Source organism: Daktulosphaira vitifoliae, unplaced genomic scaffold (assembly GCF_025091365.1).
Source record: "Daktulosphaira vitifoliae isolate Bord-2020 unplaced genomic scaffold, ASM2509136v1 Scaffold_4, whole genome shotgun sequence".
Lineage (NCBI taxonomy): Eukaryota > Metazoa > Arthropoda > Insecta > Hemiptera > Phylloxeridae > Daktulosphaira > Daktulosphaira vitifoliae.
The window spans coordinates 4,388,047-4,411,297 of record NW_026099575.1 but is presented as its reverse complement, the minus strand read 5'-3'; the positions used below and the strand labels follow the sequence as shown (position 1 = coordinate 4,411,297).

General features: G+C 28.3%; 2 protein-coding genes across 5 annotated transcripts; one reads left to right on the top strand and one right to left on the bottom strand.

The window, feature by feature from the left end:
* Positions 1-1,119: 1,119 nt before the first annotated feature.
* Positions 1,120-15,107, bottom strand: LOC126904806 (zinc finger protein 721-like). Its single transcript, XM_050684065.1, has 2 exons — positions 14,766-15,107; positions 1,120-4,346 (listed from the first exon to the last, which is right to left on the bottom strand). Exons 1-2 carry the CDS (start codon positions 14,811-14,813, stop codon positions 1,146-1,148), a joined length of 3,249 nt encoding a protein of 1,082 aa, XP_050540022.1. The 5' UTR covers positions 14,814-15,107; the 3' UTR covers positions 1,120-1,145.
* On the top strand, positions 8,997-21,356 carry LOC126904808 (acidic phospholipase A2 PA-3). Of its 4 annotated transcripts, XR_007703827.1 has the most exons (7): positions 8,997-9,369; positions 17,403-17,556; positions 18,922-19,053; positions 19,141-19,247; positions 20,789-20,945; positions 21,007-21,103; positions 21,167-21,356. XR_007703827.1 is itself a non-coding variant. In XM_050684066.1 (6 exons), exons 1-5 carry the CDS (start codon positions 9,306-9,308, stop codon positions 20,926-20,928), a joined length of 597 nt encoding a protein of 198 aa, XP_050540023.1. In that variant the 5' UTR covers positions 8,997-9,305; the 3' UTR covers positions 20,929-20,945; positions 21,007-21,356. The 4 variants fall into 4 exon arrangements, 3 of the variants coding, with proteins under 3 accessions (XP_050540023.1, XP_050540024.1, XP_050540025.1); XM_050684066.1 differs by having other exon boundaries at positions 21,007-21,356; XM_050684067.1 differs by lacking the exon at positions 8,997-9,369 and adding an exon at positions 17,050-17,279 and having other exon boundaries at positions 21,007-21,356.
* The last annotated feature ends 1,895 nt before the right edge of the window (positions 21,357-23,251 follow it).

Below are 23,251 nucleotides of genomic sequence, written 5' to 3'. Positions count from 1 at the left end.
AATATTTTCAAAAGTTATTAAGTTGAAAAGGTTAACTTTTCATGAAAAAGTAGTTTGAATCTACCTCTGAGGTTTAGGAAAGAGACCGATTTTCAAATAAATATATATTTATATTATATATACCATGAAAAGGAAGTATTTAAAATATTTATAAAAAAAATTGTTTTGATTCATCAATTTAAGAAAAATGAAGATATTTTTAAGTAAAAAAATAAAATTTATTAATTTTAAAAATTGTAGTTTTTAGGAGGAGTTAGCCTTTATTTGAAACAAAGAAAATTTTTGAGGGTAATGTTTTCAACTAAATATGATTTGTGATATTTTATCGTTTAGTAAAATCAGTCTAGCAAGAGCTGAAAAAAATGGCAACAGCTACTACAAAAATATATATATATAGAATAAAAATAAACACCTTGTAGTAAGTTAAAATCTTCTCAGATTCGCATCGAAACTAAAAAAGTAATCATTAATTTTGGCTGAATATATGCATTACTATTATTAGAACAAAATATATTTTAACAATACATAGTAATAGTCTGGAATAAATATCTTTATAAGAATTGTAACCATGTATAAAAATTTAAATATAATATAAAAAATTTATACTGAATTGAATGTGTCTGGAAATATTTGAAAGTTCAATAACAAGTGAGACACTGAATAAAATACTTTTACAAAAAAAAACTTATAAGAGGATTATTTATACAACAGAATATTTTATTGCCACTTTGAAACCTGTAGATAATTTTTTTATGTTTTGTTACAATTTAAGCATAATTTAATTTTTATAATACCACGAAGTTTAACTTGTAACTGTTTTTAAATAAGTAAATTATTTTAATAATTATCGCTGTAGCTTTTTATAAATAATTTTATTTATATATGCAATTTTATCTTAAAATAAAAGTTGATTTATTTGAAAACGATTTATTAAAACAAATGATGAAACTATTTTAGTTTTATGATGCTTTAAATAAAACATAGTAGTTGTTTATAAAAATGGTGCACAATAAAATTATTACATATTTATATTTAAAATAATTGAAAAATGGTGAATTCCTTTAAAAAATAATTGATATACCTAAAAATTGAATATTTTAATACTGCAAAAAATGAAATGAACATTTAGTATCAAAGGCTACAAATTATTGTGTTGCACAATCCGAAGGTTTTTCATCAAGTAAATTATTTAAGAAGAACATTTGATCTCGAGTTTCTTCTGTAATATTCAAGTATGAATTATCTTGAACACGCTGAGGAGTTAAAGGAATAAGATCCAATAATTCGTCTAAAGTTGGATTTGGTTCGTTAATTTGTTTTTCGTGTTCGGATACTTTTAATAATTGGTCAAAATTGATGTTATCATTGTTTTCTAGTACATTTTTTGGATAAATATTTTCTTTCTTAATATTTATTGTTGATACAGGTAAATATTCTAAACAATTATCTTGTGTAGCATTTTGTTCATAGACATTATTTGAACTTGATGGATAATTAAATTCAAAATTTTCCGGTGGGTTTGATGCATTTTCTTGATGTAACGTGTGTTCATCAGTGGTCGAAAAAAGTATTGCCGAGTTTGGGGAAGGTTCACGTATTAAATTTTGATTATTTATATCTTTCGTAACAATAGGTACCAATAATTCCACAGGATTTTGATTGTCTAATACTTGTGAACAATCAACGACTAATGGTTCATTATTTAATAAGTTTCTTTGAGACATACCCACAAATGATATTTCAGGTAAAATGTGTTCCTCTGATAACAGTTTGAACATTTGATGCACATTTCCTACATGTAAAAGAAATCCTTGACATGAATGGAATGGTGCATAACAAATGTAGCAAACTATAGCTTCTTTATTAACTGAATGTTTTTCGATATGATACTTGAACATTTGAGTATCCAATAAATCTGTATCGCACAAAATGCAAATCGTGTTAGTGGGAACAATGTTTTCTACTTTAGTATGGTTTTCAAGGTGTTCGATGTATTCTAAATTATCGTCAAATAAATGTAGACAAATAGGGCATGAGATCTGATTATAAATAGTAATATTATCTTCATTTTTTTCTTGTGGTTTCGTTTCAGTAATGATAGGTGTAGTTGGTTGTTTGTTCTCAAGACATGGTATATGACGGGAGTGGGTTTTTTTATGGTTAATCAATGAACGTTCACTATTAAGTGATTTTCCACATTGATCACATAAATATTTTCCGGCATTAACACTGGTACTATTGTCAATATGACTACGGGTTTTGTGTAAATTAAGAGCGCCAACCTTGCTGAACTTTCGAAAGCAGATTTTACATTGGTGAACATCTTCTGAATGGGTTTCTTGGTTTGGGCTGAGGCCATGCGTTGTTTTTTTATGGTATATAAGTTTCCAAGACGATTTGAATTCTTGAGGACATCGGCTACATTTAACTTGTTCGGTTTTTTTAGAGTGTTTAAGTTTTCTATGTAGACATAAGTAAGTGTAATGAAGACACATTTTACCACAATGTTCGCACGAAAAGAATTGTGGTATACAAAATCGATCCTGATCAACATTAACATCATTGAACTGAGTATCCAATAATGTAGACTCGGTGTTTATGCCATGAGTAAGTTTGTGAGTTGTCAGTCTGGAATATGTGCTAAAAGTAGAAGAACATAAAGCACAAGCAAAAGCATCAGAGTTTTCGCTTTTTGGGTGCTTATTATCTCGGTGTTGATTTAAGCTAGTTGAGTCGATGTATGTAGAATCGCAGTACTCGCACTTTACAATTAAGGACAAATCCGCAGTCCTAGCCTCACCTTCGAAGTCGTGTTCTTTGCTCATGTGATCGCTAATTAAATATGTGTTTGGAGCTACAAAACCACATGTCAAACAATAGCAGCAACGTTGTGATGTCGATTCAGCAGCTTTGTGAGATTTTACATGTGATCGCAAACGCGACGCTCGACTCAAATATTGACCACAAATATGGCAACGGAAAGGTTTGACTTCCATGTGCGATATTTCATGCTCTTTAAGCGTTGAACGATTTAAGAATGATTTATCACAAGTCTTGCACGTGTAATGTCTGTCACCGACGTGATACCGGCGATGAATACTCAGACCCATAGACGTTTTGAACATGCGACCACATGTTTCACAGACCGCCTTTTCGCATACTTCATGTTGGAATCGAATATGATCATACAACTGATATTCATCTTCCATTTCAACTAAGCATACGTCACAACGTAAGTGCATCGCAGGATAAAATACATGATCGTGAAATTGCAAGTGAAAAGCAAGCCTCATTTTTGACGGAAACATTTTATCACAATTTTCGCAGTACGGGTTCTTAATGGCACTACACGCGTGTCTCAGCACACTGGTTTGAGTTTTGAATCCTATGTGACACGCTGGGCAGCGATAAACTGCTGGTCGCCTGTAAGTTGTACTGGAACAGTGTGTACGGACCATATGATCGACAATATCCGAGCGGCTATCGCACTGTGCTTCACAAATCGTACATGACATAGTGACTGAAGTCTTAGAAAGATGTTTGTCAAATAAATGGGCTATAAGATCGTTACGACCTGGCTGATGGTTACAATATCCACAGGTTTCTGGAAACGTGGACGGATTTGCGTCCGAATGCGCTACGGATATGTGTTGTCGCAAAGCTACTAACGTATTCCGTGATATTATCTGTCCGCAGATGCAGCACGTTAATTGGGTAGCCTTTTTTACATGCACTTCGAGTACATGGTCTGCCAATAATTCAGAGTTGCCATACTTTTCTTTGCAATGATAACATTCGTAGCACTTAACTTTCAAATAAGTTTGTTTTGCATGCGACTCAAAATGTTTCGACAAATTTTGACTGCAATATTCACCACAAATTGGACAAGTGTCTTTGTGATGTTCTAGTGCGTGATCTAATAGATCAGTGTCCAATGACTCGTTACAAACGACACACGTATTCAAGTCCACAGAATATACAAATGATTTGTCTGTGAGGCCATATCCAATTGGATCAAATTTATTCTTATTTTTAGAACCTTTAGGTCTACCTTTTTTCGATTCTTGTACGTCAACATCGTCTGTTACTTGAGTTTTTAAATCATCGGTATTTTTCTTAATTATCGCATTTTTATATCCACCGTTTGATTTTATATAAAATACTTTTTGTCGACTGGCGTCTATAGGACACTTAATTGTTTTGAATTTTTGGTTTTTTCTCCGACGGGACCGTCGGACTTTATCAATGCGTGAATTTTTGTTTTTTGATACTAATACTGTTGGTAAAATAACCACTTTTTGTCCATTGTTTGCAGTAGCATAATGAATTTTTTCAAAAAACACGTTCTATAACAAAAAAATACATAATTGTGTATAACAAAAACATGAATTTTAACCCTACTGATAGATTTAATAATTTATTAATTATATCAAAATACATATACAAATACGCATATCTTATTATAATTTTAAGATTTTATCATCATACTGATGATGATATCTAAATCTTAATATAAGCGTTCATATCAATTAACTGGAAAAAAACTAATTTTTTTTTATAGTCTAGTTTTTGACAATTTTAAAACGAACCGATGAGTAAAAAGAAAAAAATTTATTTGGTAGTTTATTTATTTAGTTGGGAATCCTGTATTTATAATGTTTTAAAAAATCATAGCGTTGACACAAATTCAGTCACGTCATAACTATAAATTCAATTGTGTATTTTTAATCGATCTACACAGTAAAAATAATCTGATATTACTAATAATTTATAGATATTTTTTGCTAATACCGTATTTAGGAATTGTGCCACCTGGGGTACTAAATACTCTCAATCCCAATGACTTTTATATTTTTATCCACAACAATTTTATTTTTTATGCATCACTATTTATTATGTATTTGAGTGATTAAAAAAAAAATTGTCTTCACCTTTGTAATTCATATTGCTTCATATTTCAATGCCATCAGAGGTACGTGCATTCTATCATTTAGTACTATCTCTAGTACGACCCGTGTATCGCTCTTTATCTTTTAATATTTTGGAAGTATTTTAATAACGTTGGCGTATTTTGTCTTATATTTAAGACGTAGTTAATGTGTATAATTTAGTAGAATTATAATCATATTTAAATATTGGACTATAAAAAAAATTTGTATGTTTTTACGAGTTTCATGAATTGTATAATGTAGTCTATCAATTAATCACGTTTCACGCTCAATACTTACCCGATCTTATGGAGCCACAGAGAGTTGACAATAGAAATATATTATTGAGAATTGGACAACTAATAGTGATAAATAATTGGGTATGATTTGATTTCGTTACTAGTTGTTTGATTTGATAATTTGTGTGACAATTTGGTGATTTTGAAATAAATAACGTTACGAAACTATGATTTTATGTTGTGTTTAATTTTAGTTGATGTGGCTAAGAAACACTGAATGTCGTAAATCAGTAATAAATTATACTAATGTAAATATTTTTAGTGTATATTCATTCCTATAATTTTTAAATTAAATTTAGTTCTTGCAACCTTATTAATTTTTACTTATTATTTAATCATTAAATAATACAATTAATACAAAATTTTGCTCAAGAAAACTTAAATTTAAAACCTGTAGACATTTAAACACCTAATAAAATGAATTTTAGAATAATTTTATTTCACATTTTAATCTTAAATAATTTATAAAAATTTTTGTAGCACTAGATGATTCTCTGGCCAACTCTTTCTCCTGTCAAAGTATAATAATATCAATAACTTCAGAAATACTGCTCAAAAAATTATTAGCGACCAGTCATTATTTTAATTATCTCATTATCTATAAATAAACTAGTTGATTATGCATTTTGCTATTTGAAAAAGTAAAGTTGACATTATTAAAAGGAATGAATATAAATAATACTTCATGATTTAAATATATGTGCCTTAAAGAAACTAAATAAAAAATTCTTAATATTAATTTTATTTTTTGATTAATTATGTGATTCATGATAAATGAATCATCATCTAGAGGGGAAATATGATATTGTAAAAGATCTTAAAAATAATATTTATTTTAATTATAAAGTTATACTATAAAGCAATACATTTTATTATTCTTATTAAAAATATTTAAAACAAAAAGTAAAAAGGTCATCTCATTTGAAGAAATTCCAGGAAACCGTAACAATTATTACCGAAAAGTCCTCTTCCAACGATCAAATAAATTTACCATTTTATTATTTCAACAGTAACAATTTGGAAAAACTCACAAATTATTCTAATTATAAGCTATTCGAACGAATCAATAAACTTTTCCAATAATTATTTAACTTATTTGAATCAAATATTGGATTTGGATAAAGTTTCTCTTGAAATCCGATGAGGACAATTTTAATTGTCATTGTGTGTTATTATAATAAGAGATTTATCGATGTACATTTTGAGGAAACAACAGAAGTAAATTGACATACTATGGCATAATATACATTTTTGCGGTACAATTAAAAACAGTATTTTGAACTTTAAAGTTATTTCATTAGTTTATTAAATTAAATTTATAGTTGTTTGGTTTGTGTGAGATAATTATCCCTGAGTTTTTAGAGCTATCATTGATTGAAATCTTCTGAATACATGTTGCTAGTTAGTTGTTTTTTTTTAAAGAGAAAAGTTAAGTAAAATAATAAACCATTTCTATGCTTCGATATTTTATTGAATATTTGCTCTTTGAGATCGTTTTAATTATACAAGTTCTATAACCCACACGAACAAAATTTTATTTTAATTTTTGGAATTTTGTTACATTGTAACTCAACGTTATACAAAAGTATTAAAAATATTGCAATTATTTATATTTATACAAAGAAAAGTAAAACTATTTTTCCAACACACATTTACGATTATTTTCTGTTAACTGAAAAAAATGCAATCATTCAAATTTATTAAGATTAAATAAAAATGAATTATAATTCATAGTGATTATACTTAAAGTGAATCTTAATAATGAACACTACACTAATTTTAAGAATTTAATGATTGTGCTCAAAGTTGTGAAATTCAATTGAAACGCATTTAAGTATTTGAGTGTTTTTAAATAGTTTTTCATAATATTGTTATTAAAAATTAAAACTCCAATTTCCTTAAAAACATAGCTGCTCCTTTTGAATGTTCAAAGTGAATATGGTTAAAAGATAATTAAAAAAAAAAATCATACTAGCAATTGATTGTACGTGATTTGTATTAATGAGCTGGAGATTTATCAGTAGCACCAGTTTTGTTACGTTGTGGTATAGATGTGTTTTTTATACTTATTTGCCGGTCAATAGCGAGACACATTCATTGATCACTACAAGGTTAATATTTTTCGCATGTTATCGTTTTAGTTTCGGTCATCAAGTCACGTATTATTGTTATAATTGTATATTTTATAAATACGATAGGTGTTAGATCGTAATAATGGCTCGTGTTATCAAAAATACATATTGGGCAGACATAGGCTTGAGTACCGAGCATTCAACAATAGTAGGGATGGTATGAAACAATAATGCGATTCACTTGGATGATACGCGACTGTTTTAAGAAATGACCGAGAAACGAAGGTTATAAATACTAACGAGGTTCTTGTAGGACAGATCTCTTCTAATGCGAATTTATCTGCCAGCTAATATTATAGCGATTTCTGTGTGGTCACGAACATCAGAAGACGGTAGAAGAAATGTGTTGAAAAGTTAAGGATATTGGACAAGAACAATGTTTATCTATAGGCTATTTAAGGACAATCTTTCAATTAACGAAAAAGTCTAATTGTAAATCGATTTCCGGACAAAATAAACTGAATAATTATTAACTGTGAGTTTGAAAATAAACATTGATTCCAATACACTAAATTAGATTATTACTTAGAGAAAACGGTACTTTACTGTCTCAACAATAGTTTTATTGTTTAATGCGGAACGACTGACAATTGGTTTATGTGAATGAAAGCAGTCAATGAATCGAGTTAGTAAATACCGTAGCGGGATACCATAAATGTATCATTATTTGGATTAACACATAATTGTCACTATTTACTGGATTAAATCCGTAATCAATAACTATAAAAATATAATCAATAATTGTTTAAGAAAACACGCCTTACTTCACTTACCGTTAAGCGATTACATTAGGGAAACAGTAATGTTCATTAATGATCTCGACGTGAAATAATCAGATTTAATCTAATTACATATAACTCTGAATTAAGATAATCACTTTAATTAAGTAAATTTACATTGCCTAAATGTGTAAATGAAAGAAAGCACTTAGAATCACCTGAAATAAAATTACTATTTTTTAATATTAAGATGTTACTGAAAATTAAGTAACATCGTGTTTGATAATTTTCATAAATCAACTAATTTAGTGTGATTTCGTTTTATTGTTTTTTTATTTTTCAATTGTGGGTTATGCTTTACGTAGTTTCCTAACAGTCAAAGCAATTATACTTTAATCCATCAAACTGATACTTCACTAAATAATTATAAAAAACATAACTTTTGTGAACCTGTTTTTTATAATCAAATTATTTAAACTGCGTGTAATAGTTAAAAAATAACTCCCAAAAAAACGTTTCAACAGCGTTAACGTAAAACTATAATTTTATTTATATTAAAAATTTAATTATTCATACAGTTAAAAATGGCTAAGAAGTGCCTCCTCCTGATGTAAGTCTTAAGAATATTTAATGACTTTTTTTAATTTTGTTTTAACTCAACAGCTTGTTGAAATTTGGCTGAAGAACACTTGAAATTTCATCGAGAAGAGGAAGTAAGGTTGAACCGCTTGATATCATAATACAACCCAATTTTAAGAGTAAATCTTAATTGGATCTCTTTACATACTAGTATATCATCTTTAGCTGTGTATAATTGTAAATAGAGGGGACGACATTGAACCTCATTGCTGTTTTTGTTTTCGCTTTCTGTCACTTGTTGAAGGTGAAAGTGGTGGTGGTGGAGACTACGGCCGACGTGCAGGCCGAGGAACTTAACGGTTTTTCAGTTGTTTAGTCTTAAACATCTAGCAGTGGTTGACAGCCTAAAAAGTATCTATGATCGAGGGAATCGAAAGACGAAATAGATCGATTGGTTATTCACGTTTTCTTCACTTGGATCGTTCCCTCGATCATCATGTCACAGATAAGGTAACAGTGCGGTGTCTGTCAAATAAGTGCGAGGTGACGCGACGGGGGGGCTGACTTCGGTTGTCAAAGTTAACCATCTTTTAATTATATTGTTTCCGTTTTCTTCTAATTTAAGAATTAAAATTACTACCGCGCGACATGCTGAGACCCGTAGACATTTACACGCTTCTTGCCATTGTACAACAATTAGTGCACTCGGATGGTGAGTACTTTTCATTTTTATTTAAATTATCTGTTAATGAAATTATTTTTTCTGTTGTGATCGTTTGAAATTATCCGCACCGAGTACCGATTTGACATAGAAAAAATAAAATTGCCAACGCGCATTTCAATGTTGTGCAGATTCACCGAGTACAGAAAAACAATTCGGTTATAATCGTGAAACGTGTGTACATTTGTACAAGACCGTGTGAAACTTTCGCTACAGACGTAAAAATCGTTTTTTACGCCGCGATCGATTGTTTTGTACCAAATGTTCATAATAATGTAATAGCATTGTCCGATTTGTAGCATAGAAATAAAACTAAGGAATACCTTGGTTCGACTAAAGGGATTTGGTACAATATCCAATCCATACATTTTTATCCGAGAGACATGACAGAGCCTTGACTTATAGTTAGACCGTTATCGTTTTAAAGACCTACGTATAAAACCAATACCGATAGTTTTATCCTGCTTTCAGGTTTCGAACTTTTAAAAATAAAAAGTGAGCAGGTAAAATTTATAAATACAAATTTGGTTCTGGCCGGTAGCTATTAACCGACATAATAATGTTTAGGAATAATCGTCGAAGTGATAGAGAAGAAGTCGTGAACACAATGATCTATTTGAATAAAGCAATTTATCTTGTCCAGTTGATTTCGGTGTTTGAGACCGTCACTGTGAGTTTACAAGCCGTTGCGTCAAGATGTGAATTTCTTCTAAGATTTTCGTATAAAATCATTGACCACGACACAAAATGTGTCACTTTCATTTCAAGTGCAGTAATTATTTTCGTTGTGTTTTTAGCGTCCATTACAGTCCAGTATGTTTTTGTACATGTATGAAAAAATATTTTTTTTTTTATTTAAATCGAATAAGGTTACACAAATTAAAAACGATTGTAACCTGCTTTTGCTATTTCAAATCGATATTGGATCTTAGTATTGTGTAAAATTTTAATTAATCTTATTACACTATGGAATAGTTGTTTCGCGGCCTCTGCGGGATTAACAAAACACTCTAACGGCCATAATAATTTTTATAACCTCAACCATAAACTATTATGTTTTTTTCTCTGATATATGTACATCTATGTGATATACATATCACATAAATCTGACAAATCGGACGTTTGTAATGTTTATTGAAAGAGAATTGACGTTAGCCGTTGTGCCTCATTTTTATAATGAAAACCATATAGTGTATATTGTGTTCTTTTTTTTATGGCATTCACCTTAACAGACGATCGTTGAGCCCTTTTATATTTGATTTAATTTAATATTGTACGAACTACAAAAGCATTGGAGAACTGCATTCTATTTTTTCGTGGTATTTTGTTTTTTATTTTTGTTGTCATTATTATAGTTCATTTTTTTCATCGTAAGACGCAGTAGTGGGTTTTATTTTTTACATACACAAGCCGTAAAACACAGAGCACGCACAAAAGTCTAACTGTTTCTTGGATGGTGTATTTGATATAAGTAACACGGTATTTACGCTCCCGCTGTTTGGTGCCAACGGTTATGACTGCAAGGGGAGATTTGACTGTAAACAAAATCTAATTGGAATCTGCACGTAAAATTATGATAAATTTGTGTGTAATTACAGTTTTAAATGACAGTCGTACGACTGTTGTCTACGAAAATAGTCTAGCTGAGTTAATTTGATCAATTTACGTCTCATTTAACCGATAGGCAACAAATTATTACAAAAGCTATCGCAACAAATTGAAACGAGCGAACGACATATATGTATAATTATAGGAACCATCAGGCCGAAAGAGCAATAAGGTTTGTTTACGCAATGCGCTTTGTTGTGAGGATACATCGAGTGGCGGTCACTTCATATGAGTTACGATTCACGGATAGAGTCGATTATAGTAACATGCTATCATAAAGTATTATGCAAAAATGAAATAATGATAAGTAAATAATAAATCTTGGAACATTTTTATAGGCTTACAAATCACTGCAAAAGAAATACATCATAGGACTTATTTCCTATACTTCGTATAACTGATCATGTAAAGCTTCTGTCGTTTTTTGAATAATGTGATTTAGACGACTTTTCCTCGGAATGTTTTATTTCTAAATTCGTTCCACGTCCGTACGTTTTCAATCTTATATTTAAGACGCGATAAAACGACATTATATGTTTCCACTGTAAAGAATTACGATAAAACAATCGCATTATTCTGATTTCGATTATTTTTCCTAGTGGAAATAAGTTCATTAGTTCATATTCAATGAAAACGTCAAATTCATGTTTCGTGTAGGTAACTTTGACTTTAAATAGACTTTTTTTTTAGTAACAAAACGTAAAATTAATAATAATCCTTTTATGTGTGTATCTATTATTATCATCATAAAAGAAAACTATTAACACTTAATTAACAAGATTTATGCAATACTATATTTGTACATTTAACACATTAAATATTAATTTAAAAGCAATTTTGAACAATGAGCACACGCAATTAGGAAATAACACCCGACAGAAATACAAAAATTAGTCCTCTATCAACAAAGTATTAATAGTTCCAGTGTTTGAAATATTGATTTATGCCAGTTGCCCAATAAAGAAATAGTATATTTATAACTTTTAAATTATTTATTAAAATAATAATAATAAAGAAACAGAGAATGAATTAAAGCAATAGTTTTTTTTTTTTTATTGAAAAATTATAAAAAAAATTTAACGAAACTATTAAGCTATTGATATAGTTTAGTACGACCTTTTAAGTAATAATCAAAGGCTCAAAATAATTACAATAAAGTAACATAAGAATACTTAACCAAAATCATAAACTCGTTTATTTTTTTCAAATAAACGATAATTATTAGAAATATAAAACAACTAAAATATCTTAATAAGTTTTTAGTGAATAATAGTTATTAGATTTATGTAATGATGTAATTCATTTCACAAGGAAAGACTTTCAAACGATACGGTAAAATTATTCATATCCTCCAAATTTGATTTGTTCAATGCTTCATTAATACATTTTATAGTTTAACCTTAGTAATGAATTTAATTCCATTACAAATATTAATTGTATTTTCATTATTTAAATATTATAAAAATGTCACACTTTTGTTTGTTAATTAGTGTATGTCCTGTCTATAAATTATAATTGAGGTCTTCGTCATGTATTTGAAACGTTGTTTTTTAGTAAATGATATTTAAAAATTGTTAACACATTTGGTTAAAAATTAATTATGTAATTATGCAACTATAAATAAGTATACTAATTTAAAATTATCGATTGGAAACTTCATAATTCAGCGGCGTTTAGAAATATTTTCTCACGTTACAATGTAATGCCAATGATTATTTTCAGATACTACACAGACACGTACGTACCAATTGAGGTAAACTTGTTAAGTTTCTGTCATAAAGACCTTAAAATACTTGACGTATATTTAATAGCGACAACTGCATAGGTCCACTGAACAAATCACGAAGATAAAGTTTTGTGTTTAACGGATGATCTGGTCTTCATCCGGGATGAAGTAATTGTGGTTGTCAGAGTACACTCTCGGACGGAGTGTGTCGACAATATCCAGTGGCTGTTATTCTCATACGTAAAAATTGTTATAGCTTTAGTGTCATTTTGCTGAATTTACAATGTCACATTGAAAACTTAAATAAAAACTAGCAAATAGAGGAACTTTAGATAGTTCCATTAATTGACTCAATATAAAAGTAAATGTTTTAAAATAACTTTTTTTTTGTGATCATAAAATTTTTATGAAATATATAGTACTTACAGAATGGAGAGCACTTTTGTCTTCTATGACTTTCATGGCACCAAGTAAAAAATAGTAATAATTAAACAAACACAATAATAAATAATTTTTTTTTTTTTTTTGGAATTCAAATATTTTTAACGAAAATTTATTTCTATTGTTACCAAAATTGACAATTATTAAAAAATATTTTTAAAAATCATCGTTGACTAATTTCAAACATATGTTTCATTTAACACATGAAATGTCCATGATAAACACGGATCTTGTAAATTATTTTTTTTTAATATGATCTATGCCAAAAATGAAGTATACAAATTTAATAATTATTATTATGATAATCAATATAACTATTAAGTATTAAAAAGACTTTTTTAACAATAATTACTAAAATCATTGTTTGTGAAAATAATAATTTTGCGTTTATAAAACCATTAATTAAAATAAATTGTTGCTGTAGACTGATTGGGTTGTAATTTATTTATTTAATGTCATATTTTAGGTAACTTCTGAAAATAAGAATAATTGAAATATTTTAAATTCTACGGATTATATTTTAATACTCTATTTATTGTCATTAACATAGAAAGACTAATGCTTACTACTAATACTACTAATGCTTATATTAGAAAATATATTATTTAAACAAGCCTTCATGAGTAAAAATTGTAAGCTGAACCCTTTTTTTTTTTTTTTACCCAAAGGTATTGTTAATCAAACACTTCCCACTTCTTTACATAATTAGAAAATCTATTTAGGTTTTAATTATTATTTATACATGTAAATGTTATTAAAAAACGACTTCAAGACCAGTAATTTTACATTAAAAAAAATATTTGTAGTTTTACTGCGACCCATTTGAGAATTCATAATATTTGTATTTAAAATCCAGATTAATATTATTCAAATAATTACATTTAATTAATAAAAATAATAATACACAATTATACAGATGCTTTATTGACAGTTATCTGTGTAACCCACTTGTTAGCAAACAAAATTGTAAGAGAATAAAGTAAGCTATGCAACATATTATTGTTACGTTATCATCTAATTATTTAAACTCGCATAAAATTAATATGGAACCTGAGATATTTTTATAAACATGAAAAGTTACTTATTAAATTAAATACGTGTAAATTATTTATGAGTTAAGGAAGTTCTTCTAAAATTTCCTAAAATGGAAAAACAACACCTTATGGGGTTTTTTTTAGCATCAACATTATTCATTTTTGTACAATAAACTTTTATATAATCTCATTATATACACAATTATATTTTAGCAATATTAAGGTGGAGTTTTTATTTTTTGAAATTTTTCAAAATTATTGAAAATCGTACGTCTTTATGTAATTTTCAATGTTTTATTGCATAATAAGATTAATCTATTAATTTTTTTGAAAAATACATTTGAAATATATTTAGTATTATAGATTTATTTTTATATTTTTCTATATATCACATTGAAAGTTCATTAAATCTATTTTGCTGCATAGTTATTTTTAACCGTGTTTTAGTATTCTTGGTGCCTGTAAAACTACTTTCGCAAGAAGCAGAACTAATAGGCATTGTTAAATCAAGTAAATTGATAAATTTAGTAACCACCTCCTTTACTTGTAGAATAATTATCAAGCAGTATAAAAATTACCTTATTGTGATTAATGAACTGTGGACCCCTCTCATAGTTTAATTTCATAAATTCGCCAAATGCAATAGCTAGAGATATGTTCCATGGGTATGTTTTTATATTTTAATTATATGCACTAATATTATTATATTGACAATCTTCTTCTTTTTCCTCGCCTTAATCCCAACTACTTGGGGTCAGTCACCCTTAACCTAAACTTCTACTTGACATGATCTCCTACATCATTTACACTCACATCAGTCGTCTTTAAAACGCAAAATTATTATATTGACAATATATTTGTATAAAATTATATCTTTAACTTCGTAAGAAATAACTAGCAAGATCTCAAGACTGAGATTTTGAAACTTTTTGAATTTAAATTTAAATACATTAAACATATAAAAAATACACACAAATAATTAATTTTATCACAGACTACATAAAAACTATTTTCATATAAACTACGGATTACAGTTTAATTTATCTTGAAATAACAACGATAAGAAGTGTAAAAATGATAACTCTCGACTATTAATTATTCATAAAATTTATGTTTACGTTAAAATAATACTTTACTAACCATATTTATTGATTGTCAAATTGAATGGTACTACAGCAGAAATAAAACATCTGACATTACTGATATTACAGTAATTTCCCGTGACAAAAAAAATAAAAAATTTAATTCAACTATTTATTATTAATTTTAATTTTGTTAAACAATGTACAATATTTTCTCTTATTTTTTTCGAGAAGGGTATAAACTCAAATGAGTTATTTTGGTGGGCTTAACTCCCCACGATCTTCACTAATGCTAATTTATCATGGAAAAACATATTTTTGGTCATAGGTGTTTGTTTATCACAGAACTTATAACACATAACTTGCCAAATTATTTAGATAATTTATCACTGCTGCAAGCACTATTCAACATTCTTTGAATAGAAGATACTCTGTGGTGAAAATTCCTTAGAAGCATCTCTCAGGTTATTAAAGTAAAAATATAAGAACTTTAGTGTTTGTTTTAGAGAATGTATCACGATATTTCAACCGAAACTAGTCTTACTTTAATTTAACACAGAAATGTCGCGCGGTAGCACTTAATGCGATTAAAGACACTGGCCATAACTAAATAAAATTCCAAACATTAAGCAATCAAGTTGGATATTATTTTATTTGTGTAGATAAAAATGTATGAGTGTGTCTTTTTAAGGTCGTTGATTTTCTTCACCGTTTTTTTGCTAATTATCACCCAGTCAATACAACCCTATTGTGTACACGCTACATACATATAATTAACTTCTTGGCCACGGAATTTTTCAGTTCAATTATCGTTATGTTATTATTACTGTAACAGAATACAAAATATTATAATACAAATAGGTATTGACAGAAGAGACCTTGTTCTATTAAAAAGAAAACTTAAACAGAAAAGAAAACGATTACCGTCATGCTGCAGTCATTAAAATAGGTGCATTCATATGATATAAATCATATCAAATAACTCAGTATTTTTTAAATACACTCAACGATAGACTATTAACTATGATAAATGACTTTTAAAGTCTTCTATCAAAAATTGAAGAAATAAATGTGTGTGAAAGAAAATTATTTTACAAAAATAATTTGTTAAACAAAAACCATAAGATTGGATAATTTTTGGACTACGTCTTATATTATCTTCAAAATTAAACATTTTCGTATATAATATATATATATTTTATATATTTTTTATTATAATATATATTTTCGTATATAATATATACGATTTGTATAAATAGTTCGTTTTATTTTCCTCTATCTTTTATGACATTGACATGTTTAACTGGATTACTATTAAAAATAAATTTAATAAAGAAAATATAAATAATTAATTTCTACTTGAATAAGTAAGAATTAATAAATTTACTGTGATTATTTTTTTGTTGTAATTATCAGAGATAAAAAAGCCAATTTATGAGAAATTAAATTATTTTTAACCGACCAATAATTTTTTAAACACTTAATCATTTATCGTTTCATCAAACATCAAATAAAACCGATTTCATTAAGACTAAATGAACTTTTCTATTTAAATTATTTTGTTATTATTTTTCGAGTAATTTATTTTATAGTATAATTTTCTTCTGTTACTGTGTCCAACAAACAGTTTGTTTTTAATAAAAATTGTGTGTAAAAGCTCATAATAGGACTTCTGTAAAATATCCTATCATTTTATTATTTAATTTATTATCAAATCGTCGACATTTTTATAATTCACTCACGTAACATCAAAACAAATGTAGTTGGCAGCTTCCGACAAACGATTTGTGGACATAGACACGCCATGCAGGTTATAATCTTATCTTGTCAAGGATTCTGTGGATTTTTCACAGTATTCGGTACAAAATAATCTGTGGCAAAACACGTCATCAATCAACGTATAAGCATTGCGTAGCGTGCCAAAAGTAAAAGGCTCGTAAATCCGCAATAACTATGTTATTATGGTTTTTTTAGTTAGTTATATTTCTATTGTTATTCTAAAGGCGAAATGTAAGTATTGTCGCCTTAGACAAAAATGAAGTACTATAGTAATTATTAATTTCGTAACTAACATTAATTATCAATTATCAGTAATTTTTTTGCTTGTTTTAATGAAAATACTATTATTTATAGCCGACATTAGTACATTGACTCGAAGAATACACCACAAAAATGGTACCATGATTCCAATAGACGTGTACATCGGCTACACTAATAATCCTTGGGGACCTTCGGCGGTGTTGGAAAGCACAGCTGACCAATCCAAAGATAAAGAATTACAAAATCGGTAAGCAAACTACCTAATTAAAGTGTTCGCTGTAGTATAAGGAATGATTTGTTATGTACTCATAAGTAGTGTTAAAGATATATTATTCTTGGTACATCCAGAGGCGTATTCACATATTTTCCGCCTATAGGCATTTAAAAATTTGCCGCCCTTCATTAAGTTACGATTGAGGGGGCTCATTTTTATATATTTTTGCCATAACCCTACTAATTCTTCCTCGAAAGAAAAAAGTATTTAAAAATATTTTTCAAGCAAATCTATGTTTATTAATAAATTAAATTAAGATAAATTGCTTGTAGCGATACGTATACATATCATAAATACACAATAAATGAAAACAATTATGATAATTATTAGGAAGTCAATATATCATAACAACAATAAAAAAACAACTATATTTTTATAAATATGTTGGCATTCAATATTTCCCGCCCCTTAAAATATACCGCTGCAGGCAGTTGCCTAAATTACCTTTATATAAATACGTCTCTGGGTACCAGTAAAATGTTTATATGTGTAGCCTGAAAATATATTTTCTCATTTAATAAAAATTTCGCAAAACGAGTCTCTTAGCCGTTTTGTTTGTAATTAAATATATGCATTGTTACACTCAAAAAGTTTTCTACCATAACCGTGTCGTCACTGGTTGTACCGAAACTAATCTCGTGTGAACTGTCTTGGTGTAATTATAACGCATAGATAATGATTTTTAAAACTGTATTCTAAAATAACTATTGCAACACTAACTATAACTGAGCTGTGCATCTCACGACATAAAAATTTGTTCTTCTTTAATTAAGGTATGTGTGGCCTAAAAAAGGATATACATGATAAATGTATGATGTTTGCGTATGTAATATTTGTTGTTGAAATAACTTACAAGTGATTCTCAAAAACATATTTTTTTAATGGAACGGATATAAAAGTTTTTCTTTCGTAATAAATTATTCAAATGGTTCAGTTAATGAAACCGATAGCTGTTAACCAGTGAAACACTTTCGCGGTATTTCTGATTACATATATTTTTTTCCGGAAGATGATGTCAAGGAAATTGAATATTTAATTATTTACGTTGAAAGCAAAATATTGATATTTTGACACACAGGAAAAAATACATTTTTCTACTTTTTATCAATATTTTCGATTGAATTTTATAATTACACACTACAATGCATTAAATTTTAAAAAACGTATCTTAGGAGTAAATTACCTGTTTTAAGGACCTAAATATTTTGTTGCCCAGAACAGACAAATAAAAATACACTTCTGTTTATAAATATAGCCTAAACTAATAAAAAAAAATTTAAACACATTTATATACACGTAGAAGATTGGATTTATAATGTAAGTGTTATTTTCTTTCAGATCTAAGAGAAGTGCATTTCAACTATACAACATGGTAGTATGCGCAACTGGCTGTAATCCAATTGCTTATCTTGGATACGGTTGTTATTGTGGTTTCCTTGGTTCTGGATCTCCGGTCGATCCTATAGACAAGTTAAACGCAATTTTAACTACTGTAATCTTTCCATCATTAATTTTTAATTTTTCTTATTTTCGGATCGTTTGTGGTTGCCAATACAGCTGCTGCAAAATGCACGACTGGTGTTACAACGGCGCTGATTGTCCAATGTTCCTCGAGTACTTCACGCCTTATGTGTGGACTTGTTATAATCAAAAACCATTGTGCTGTAAGTAAAAATTTAAGTGAAATAATATTCGATTATCACATTTTGTTTTATGATAATCGTTTTTTTTGTTGATGTTTCAATTCAGTGATCATTTCAACGATATACCTAGTACACTAAAAGTTTTGTACAATTATTGATGATTTTGTATTTATAAGAATACATAATAATGTACGATACAAGCGATTTTCCAACAAACGATTTAAAAAAATATATACAAAACAAAATCAATTGATATATTTCAAAAGATACTAATGACTACCTGTAGGCATATACACAAAGTCGAAGCTTTCTCGAAAAATCACATTCGACATTTATCCGCTTACATCTAATTCCATTTTTCTTGATCCTATTCAATTTGACGTAGTTGCAGGATAAAGTTATTATTTTAAACGAAATTTAAAAATTATTTACTCTCCTGCGACGTTTGTTTTGTTTTAGTAAATCATCTCGTTTTTACTTGTTTGTTCCATTCAAATAAGAACAGTACTAATTTTCTTTAAGTTCAAAAAACAACAGATATCTTTTTTTTTTTTAATAATATATAATCGCTAAAATACTGACATTTTTTTAATAGCGTGCATAGAATTTTCATTTTTCCATTTGAAAGGAAGAAAATAATATTTTCATTTGGGAGTTTCTCAATTTCATTCGAGTATAATTTATAGCGATTGGATTAAGTGTTCTTTATGTCCTTTATATTTTATGTCCTTATTATTACTATAATTTTGTATTTATAGAAAATAAATTGATCGGTATTCGTACTATAGTTTAATATGAAGAGTAAAAAAAAATTATAATTATACAATTTATTTATTTATTTTTGTTTGATGTAAGCCTAACAGTAGCTAAGGGAAAATCTTTCTTCTTTAACACTGCTTTTGTCGGACTATAATATTTTTCTATTGTTTACTTTAAAATTGTTTAGATTATTTTGAATTATTTTCGCTCATATTATTGTATTTCAAAGCTTAATTTCTATTCACAAGATATTCTTTGACTTTTCGGATTTTATTTTTGAGTCCGTTATACAATGCTCACCGAGTTTTTTCTTTTGTTTTTTAATCCTTTAAATTCGTAATATTTTATTTTATTTATTTTTATTTACAATTGAAAAGCCACAGTTATAGAGGGTGTTCAAAAAGTAAGGAAGCAGTTCAATTGTTACAAACAATAACAATAATAAAAGCCCTTTTTCTTACTTACTGAACACTATATAAAGTATTATAAACAGAGTGGTTGATAATTAATTACTCAACTTCTACTACAGTAATAATAAGGTGTTTTTTTTTTAACTTCGATGCGAAGGTATTAATTTTACTATGATGTTTTTTTCTACACAAATAGTTATTTAAAAAGTGTGTTTTATCAAAAAAAAAACATCAGCTGTTATTTAAAACATTTTTTTTTTTGTTTCTAGAAAACTTAAAGCAAGATTTTTTTAAACTGTAAATGTTTTAAATTAAATTTATTAAAGAATTCTTGTTGTCTGAAAAATTTCAGTAAATTTTTTTACACTTTATACTTATTTTTTCATTTTTCAGCTTTAGGTGATGGCTGTAGTCAGCGGCTTTGTGAATGCGACCAACAACTGGCTTTATGTTTAAAGCATTACGGTTGTCCAAGACGAAAAGCGATTTGCAAATCTAGTGCATGGAGATGGTTTCAAAATTTCCTAATATGATTTGAAAATCGTTTCTGGTGCGTTTGATCAACAATTTATATTACTAATTATTTAATTCGCAGTTTAAATTTTTTCCAGGCCTACTTATGAGAGTTCTAGTCATTATCAGTTAAATTTTAACGTCGGCGATGGCGTTAATGGATTATAAAACATTTTCATGTTTTAAACATACTGTGTATGTTAAACAGTTATATTGATTGATTTTTCATATTGATAAATAAAAAATATAATTTATCAGTTTCCAGTCTAATGAAAAAAGTTACCAAAAGATACATGTAAATACAGAATGGATACATCTACTTTCCAGTTTTATATTCAATATAATGTATTAAATATCTTAGAATAGAAATAATGTTATAATAATATGTATATTCTATTAAAACTTATCCATTATGAAAAAAAATTAAAGCCTAAGATTTTATTCAACTTTAATATTTATATATATTAAATAAATAAAAAAAGTAAAGAATCGGAACAATACTCCAACAAATTTGCTATATTTTTTTATTATAAGTGATTTAATTTGTTTAAAATGTTTACAGTATTAATCTTCAAATGTGGACAATATAAACTAAACACTGATTGTTATACTAAAACTCGTGATTGTTATGGCGACTGAGTCTGCCACATCGGCTCAGCTTCCTCTTTCCCAAGCATCACTCTATCAGTAATCGCTCGAGTTCCAATTATCATAGCGCCTAATATTTTCTCCAACAGAGTACATGTGTCTACTGGTCCAATCCCTCTGTGCAGCTGTACTCTTTCCGCATTCCACGCTGGACAGACCAACAGCGTGTGTGTGCGGCGTCATCCATCGGAGCTTTGCAGTGGTGACAGTCTTGACGGATTGCCCTCTTTACTTTACGACTATACGCACGTTACAAAACAACCATGGCCTGATAGGATTTGTGTCAAATAAAAATCTATTTGGCCATATGATCTTTCTACCCAACTGTGCAAGTCTCGAAGTTCAAATCCATTCACATTACTCAGCAGAGTCTAACTGGATTATCTACTGGTCCAGCGTACATCGCTTGGATAACATTCACAAACAACGTTCTTCTAGGTTAGACTACGACGTTTAACATACGTCCTCTCTCTCTCTCTGTCGATAATAATTCGGTAGGACTGACGTTGCAAGAAAGTTGATAGCACTATACCTAATAGTTCTAAAGACACATATACTCCGCTGTACTTTTGCTAGGGCGCCTTGTTTGTCTTCGCGTGTAGAAGCGCATTAGACCATATAGGAACCTCATACCATATTATTGAATGCATAACATTGGATAACAATCGATGTCGCACTTGCGAACATTAGGTTCTTGTCTACTAATATCCCAAGTAATCCATACAATCACTAACAGCCACATTTGTGGCCATCAGTGATATTTTTGGTCTCGGTTCTTTCTGAACAAAACGGCTTTGGATTTTTAACTGCTAACATCAGCCCCAACTTCTGAATATCTCCTGAGATCAGATTATGTGTTTCCGCGAACCATCGGTCAACTTTTACAATAGACTTGGCCGGTAAGACCCGATTCAAATGTATAATAAAATTTTAAGCCTGCAATAAATTAAAAAAAAAATAATCAAATTTAATCCGGTTCATTAAAAAAATATCACAATTAAAAAAAACGATCTTACAACGTGTACTCTTACGCTATAAATATATATATTTTTTAATGATCTCTATAAAAATCACATAGTTAAATCAGCAAAATTCACTTAATACTCCCCAAAAAATGAACTCTAAGATCATTCCTAATAAAAATGATTAATGTTTGAATTCATTTTTATGTTTTAATTATCATATGTTAATTAGTTGTGTTTAACAATATTAATATTTTCAATATGTAATTAATTAAAAGATTTCAATTATTCAAATTTTATTCTGTTGAAGATTCACTAATATTCGTTTTCAAAGTAAAGAATCGTTTACCTAATTTTTTTTTCGCAAAAAAAAAGCGTTTACGATCCAATATTAATGTTTAATTCAACCCACTCCATTTTAAATTAAATTACAATTCGGTTCAATCATAAACATGATTAATATTACGAACCGACCAAGACCAATCCGATTATTAAACTGGCTAACCCAGTGCGAACTGATCTCTTGTAAATATCTAATATTTTATAATAAAATGCTGTCAGTGGAACAACTTGACCTTAAGGTAATATAAAGTGAGTATTATAAAAGTTTAAAAGTTCGTTTTTACTTGAAAGCTGTCTCTTTATAAATGTTGATAATTTTTTTCTTTTAAATAAATATTTTTAAATTTCGACATAATGAGAAAAAAGCATTGATAAAACCTTTGAGGTTCAA

Coding starts and splice junctions, on each gene's coding strand:
- LOC126904808 (XM_050684066.1), top strand. CDS start 9,306: ATGCTGAGACCCGTAGACATTTACACGCTTCTTGCCATTGTACAACAA. Junction 17,557..18,921: donor GATAAAGAATTACAAAATCG/GTAAGCAAACTA, acceptor ATTTTCTTTCAG/ATCTAAGAGAAGTGCATTTC. Junction 19,054..19,140: donor CCGGTCGATCCTATAGACAA/GTTAAACGCAAT, acceptor TTGCCAATACAG/CTGCTGCAAAATGCACGACT.
- LOC126904806 (XM_050684065.1), bottom strand. CDS start 14,813: ATGAAATTAAACTATGAGAGGGGTCCACAGTTCATTAATCACAATAAG. Junction 4,347..14,765: donor AGTTCATTAATCACAATAAG/GTAATTTTTATA, acceptor TTTTTGTTATAG/AACGTGTTTTTTGAAAAAAT.